Consider the following 5,847-nt stretch of genomic DNA (forward strand, 5'->3'; position numbering starts at 1 on the left):
TCTTGTCTTTCATTGGCTATTACACCAGCTGTGTGCGATAATTATTAAGTTCCTGCTGACTTAACATTTCGATGTTTACATGTCCCCGGTCAGCTAGCCAGGCTCCCACAGTTTTAATTAGGTCAAACTCTTTTTCTGCAACTAAAGCAACTGCCTTTTTCCTGTAGATATCCTACAGGGTATAAATGTCATGGTGAAGGAGGTATTCACAGCATCCCACTCTAGGTGCCTGCTTTAGTTGGCTAGATTTGACAGATAATTTGCTTAGGCTTCTTTTGTAATCATTGTAAAAGGAGATGAATTTCCTTGGGGGTATAGGCTTCTGTCTGAGTATCCCTCTGGAGGAGCCTCTGTCTCTCTCCCTAGAGAGACTAGCTTGCTGAGCTGGGTCCTCACGTTAGATGAGATCACCACGTCTTTGTGGTGAGTTCTTTCACAAGTGACCCAGTTACACAGAGTGCCTTTTTCCTCGTAGTCCACTGCCCCCGGCTGCCTGGAATCCTGTTGGGGTGAACGTTTGCAATGAGCAAAAAAGACATGCTCAGTTTCATTGAATTATGAAGTATTAGGATAGGATTTTCTATGAAAGACTTAGTACTGATTTGTTTGTGGTATTTTTAATATTTTAAAAATACTCTTAGGAAACAGGCTTTAGAGAATTCAGACACTTTATTTTTTTATTTTATTTTCTGTCATGCACTCCAGCACTTCTAGTTGATGATGCAGTAAATGAAAGCAGGAGAAAACAAATGAGAACCTGATTATTTTGGTTGCACTGTCCAAGATAAGTGAAGTCAGTGCAATAATGCTATGATTTCTAAACAAAAACTTAACTTTTGGAAATCTTATTTAGAATTTTAATGACCAGGTTTTCTATTTTTGCCTTTCCCTTCTTTCTAAAAATGCTGAATGCCTATAACCCCAGCTAAGTCAACTTGAAACCCTAATTGCTCACTATCTTTGGAAGTTAGGCCATTATTTATGGGTAATATACGTATTTTAAGAGTAAAAGGATATTGATATGACATAGCTTAGGAACGGCTGCGACACTGGAGGAAAACTAGAGGTAACAGTTTAGAGGTGTTTTTCAAACTTTACTCAGTTTTTTGGGGGGTGGCAAGGGATCCTAGAATTATCTCAGAAATGAAGAGTGATGGTCGCAGACCCAAGCACCAGTCCAGGCCCCAGTAGGTCAGGGGTGCATCCGCTACGTAGGCTGCGTACAGCGTAGCCGTGAGCTGTATCCAAAGCGATGCGGTGTGGGATGATAGTGCCTCACGTCTGCCAGACGTGCTTTTCTCACGCTGTCACCGGGCTGCCACCGCTGTGTGTCAGTAGCTTTAACTTCTGGATTAAATGGTTCTGACCATGCTGGCATGGTCTGTTCACCTGCCTGGCACCAGATGCCGTGTAAGGCAACCCTTCGTAACAGAACTAACATCTAAGCACAGATGTTGGCATACACCAAATGGATTTGCCTTCGTGCTCTTTCTTATAAGAGTGGTCACGAGGTGAGGAAACTTGGGAACTCCACAGAGTTCACGATCCCTCCGCTGAAGCCTCATATCATGTAGCACTTAGTCGTTTGCTTTTAGCACTTATTCCCTTCCTGTGCTCTTTCCTGTCTTTTTCTGCACCAAAGAAATTGTGTGTGTGTGTAAATACAGAAACAATGATTTATTCAAAGTCCTTTTATAATTGGAGTACTAAGATATTTTTAATGAAACCTTCTTGTCTAATGTGGGAAAAATGGTTTCTGTTGTGTCACATAGCCGTAGAGTGATAACCACGTTTAAACGGCTGGAAAAGCAATAGCTGGTTTGCCCACAAACGGGCATTCTGTGCTGTCCTGTGAGCCCAGCTGGGGTTGCCCCTCTGCACCATCTGTTACTTACTCGTGGGTCTTGATCCCACAGGATTTATAAAGAGGTGTGCAGTCCCGTGAGGCCAGGACATGGGTTCCATACAGCCATCCTGCCAAACTGCTCCCCCATGCTCCCGTTTCCCTGAAGGTCACTGGTTAGTTTATTTTAGGTCGTCCCTCCAGGGAAGACCGTAGAAAAGTGAGCTCCCTGCAGCAGCACACCTCCGGGTGCCGCAAAGCTGAGGGCTGCCACGTGCTGTGTAGCTCATTTGGTCCCTGTGCACTGCTCCCAACTGCTGTGAAAAGCCTGTGGAAGGGAGCTTCTGCCCAGCGGTTGTCACTGCCGTTGTGCTAAAGGGGCTTAGGAGGCAGCCCCTTGCCCGGGGTGAGTAACTAATAGGACGCGCCTCGGGTGTAGGGTCGGGTTTCATTGCTAGGCCTTTTATGTGTATCACGGGGTTTTGATGAGGAGACCTGAAAAGCAGGTCCTTGAAACTAAAGCCGAGTGATTGTTCTGAAGGAATCTTTGCTTTCAGTCCCCGTGTTCAAGTAGTTTCCTAGAGCTGTTCCTCTGCATGCAGACCTGGCTGCGTGCCTCGAGGGGAGTAGTGAAGTCCCTTCCACACACTGAGAAACCCTCAGTCAAAGGACGGAGTAGCAGGCTGGCCAGCGCTGTTGCGGGCTGTGCAGTAGCTGCTCATTCACCCTGACTTTTGAGGAGTGTTATGTGAGGGGCGAAGCTTAAGACTTCTGGAACTGTTCTAACTGGGGCAGCAGGAGAAGCAGTTACGCTTCTGATGCAGCTAAAATTTTGTTGGTAACTCCCCTGCCAAGATGTGGTGGATGCTGTGGCCAGGTTCTCCTGGGAAACCGTGGCCCGAGGTCTAAGACTGACAGGAAAGGAGTCGTTGTTCTGGTTCAGTCCCGAAGGTCTTTGCTAATTGAACCCAGCTTCACCGTGTGCTGGGGAGCGTAGGGAAGGGTGATCTTCCAATGGATTTTTACAAAAGCCCCAGGTAGATATAGAACCCGTATCCACTGCCTTCTCACTTCTACTGCAAAAACCAGCTGGGTGATGCTGCCAGAAAAGAGCTCAGAAGTAGATGCTTGCAGCTAGTGCTTTGTGTGCTTGTTCCCCAAAGCGGTAACTCCGAGCCCGGCTTGCCTTCTCTCATCCTAAACCCCAAACTTGCATTTACGTTCCATTGCTCTCTCCTCTGAGATCACAGGAGCTCTCTTGAGTGTGGGGTTAGATCTCAACATGTTTCATGTTTGTGCAATTTGAAGTGTCTCATATTTCTACACTTAAAATATTTCCCTAAGCATCTATTCAAGTCCATACATTAAAAATGTAAATAAAGCTGCAACAACAAAATCACTTGACCCATTGGGTTTGTTTTACTCTGAACACAAGCTGCTTTCCGCTCCAGCACTCACTTTGTCTTGGGTGTCTCTTGTGTGTGCAGCTCCTTCCTCTCTTTGGAATTTGTTTTGGTGTTGTTCCAGTTTCTTCCATCATTTTTCTTTTTAGTTTCGGCCCTTGCACATTGTGTTTTCCTCAGAGCACAGGCAAAAATTAGCCAGTTGTTTAAAAACGTTACTTTCCCACACTGCTGGTTCGTCCAGCTCTATAGTCTACAGCGGTCAAATCCAGCAAGCTGCTTTTCGAAGAACTGTTAGCTCAGGTTCTGCTGAAAATGGTAGGAGCCGGCAGTACTTTGTAATCAGGCTGGGGAGCTTCAACAGAAGACCCAGACCTTCTGTGGAGCACTTTTTTTGAAAGGGCGAGGGTGCAAATAGGTTTCTTCTTTACCATGACAGGGACAGGCCCTAAAACAACCGTGCTAGCTTTTTTGCTGAACTTAAATGTAGAGCAGGATTTTTTTTCCTCACATAGGTTGTGATCTAATTCAAAGTAAAGTAATTACGGATGAGGTCCTCGTCTCACTCAAACCAGTAGCAGAACTCCCATATTTGGGGTGCCAGGATGTCAGCCCAGATCTTTTCAGGGACTTGGGGTGTCTGGGTTAGAATTGAGCCTCCGTTTCAGTTTGTAGCAACAGTTCTGTCTCTGAAATTCCCCTGATCCTCACCAGGCCCGTGAGGTTCAAGACCAGCCCTTACGGGGTGGCTTAGGGAAGGCCAGCGTCACAAGACTTGTGATGAATTTGTGAACACAGACCTTACATCCACGAACGGTTTTTTTTGCCATTTTCTTAATGCTTTGCTTCTGTCTTGCTCCCCCCACCCCTTCCCTCCCTCCCCTCCTCTCTTACTGCACCTGCTCTCTCTCCTTACTGGGGTTGCTTGTTCTGGAAAGCTACAGTCTGTGTGACAGCAATGATCTTCCACTGTGCGAAGCCTACTGGAGACAAGACTTTGCCACGCTGTCCCCCGAAAGCCTCTCCATGCCTCTGACAGCTGCCACAGCAGAGCAGAGCGTTACTACCTCCCAGAGCTCAACCCCATCGCACCCTCACGTGAACGGGCACGGGGCGGGCCCCCCGGAGCACTCCTGAAGAGGACCCTCTGCTGCTGAACGTGTTCCTCCTGGCGGCACTGGGGTACTGGAAGTCTTCCACCTGCTGTACTGAGCAAGCGTCTCCCGCTGTCGGGAGAGCGCGCTGGAGCTGTACTTGCAGGTTTCTGCTCGCTGGATAGCCGCAGTGCTTTCTCCACCCCTGGGACATCACCACGAGGGTGCCTCTCCCTTAAGAGACGGGGATACGTTAAATACAAAGTTGATTGTTCTAGCAAGTTAGAGTTAGTCTGCTTTTACATGGCAGTTGCATGTAGAGTTCATTAGAAATCGAGTTTGTTTCTGTGTGAATCTCGGTAAGCACACGCTGGAGTGTTGGGAGTTGAATTTCTTTGGGATAAACTTGAGCCGAATGTGGGGGCAGTGAGTGTTGTGGGGTTTTCACCCTGCTTCCCAAGGTTACTGATGTTCTGGCTGCTTTAAAGCTCTCTCAGGATGGCGCCTGACAACCTCCATCCTGCTTGACTAGGGTAAGAATCTTGTAGTATTTTTTTACACGGTGGTCTTCACTGTGGGAGTGCTTCACAAACTTGAACTTCTTGCTCGCCATCGTTTGGGAGGAGGCTCTCGGGAGACCTTCATGGACGAGCAGAACGCTCCCTTTTGAAGAGGAAAAGGGCAAACCGAGGAACTGGGCTGAGGTATTGACGATGCCGCTTGCTCAAGGCCGCAGGTAGAAGCAGCGACAGGCTTTAGTTAGTCCGATTCCTTTTTCGGCGTTTAGACAGCAACTTTCTATTAACGTAGCCTGAGCTAACGTGAAGCCAGCGTTTATGTCGCCTAACAGTTTCACCTAATAAAAAACTCTTGAGATGGCTGGGGTGCATGGAGCGGAGAGGGAGGCTCGGTCACTCTCGCAGTTTCCTTCCAAAGCAGCTTTGTAGCTGCTCAGCGGCTCGGCGCGTCTTCTGCCCTTTCTCCTTGCGGTTGTTCCGCGTTGGCTCGAACCGCGCAGCTGGAAGGGGGGTGGGGTTGGTGTTGTGGGTGGTCGGGGCAGCTGGGCGCGGTGGGCACCGCAGAGCCGGGGGTGCGTTCCAACGAGCGGCCCAGCCGCGCTTCCCCCGCGGCCTGCTGCAACCTCTCGTTTCTTAGGGTGCGAGTTTCGGTATAGTTTTTTTTGTTTTATTTTTCCTCCATTCTGTTTATTTTTGTAATTCAGTGGTTTAATAAAACTAACTCTTCCGTACAATTCTTAAAGCGTGTGTTTTCAGCCACGAGGCTTTGTGAAAATACGGCAGCACGAAGCATGAGCGCGCCCTGGGATGAACGTGTGTGTGTCCCCCCCCGGGTTCGAAGAAACCCCCACTCCTTGCAGCTGTTGCCGTGTAGGGGTGCAGTCCTACCCCTGCCCCAGAAACCACCGGTACCATTGCACCTGTCGGAGCGCCGCTCCGGGAGCCTGGCACCCCGTGCAGGCCCAAGTTCGGCCGCTACCGGCTGAACC

General features: G+C 48.7%; 2 protein-coding genes across 2 annotated transcripts in view; both read left to right on the forward strand.

Annotated features, from left to right (window-relative positions):
- The window catches only part of MED22 (mediator complex subunit 22), a 7,776-nt gene extending 2,502 nt beyond the window's left edge, over nt 1–5,274 (forward strand). The window contains exon 4 of the mRNA XM_009322162.1: nt 4,185–5,274. Coding sequence (XP_009320437.1) covers nt 4,185–4,383 — 199 coding nt within the window. The 3' untranslated portion in view covers nt 4,384–5,274. The remainder of the gene's footprint in view (nt 1–4,184) is intronic.
- The window catches only part of SURF6 (surfeit 6), a 3,959-nt gene continuing 3,165 nt past the window's right edge, over nt 5,054–5,847 (forward strand). Inside the window, exons 1-2 of the mRNA XM_009322163.1 lie at nt 5,054–5,076; nt 5,719–5,824. Coding sequence (XP_009320438.1) covers nt 5,054–5,076; nt 5,719–5,824 — 129 coding nt within the window. The remainder of the gene's footprint in view (nt 5,077–5,718; nt 5,825–5,847) is intronic.

This window comes from Pygoscelis adeliae, unplaced genomic scaffold (assembly GCF_000699105.1).
Source record: "Pygoscelis adeliae isolate BGI_AS28 unplaced genomic scaffold, ASM69910v1 Scaffold114, whole genome shotgun sequence".
NCBI classification, from domain to species: domain Eukaryota; kingdom Metazoa; phylum Chordata; class Aves; order Sphenisciformes; family Spheniscidae; genus Pygoscelis; species Pygoscelis adeliae.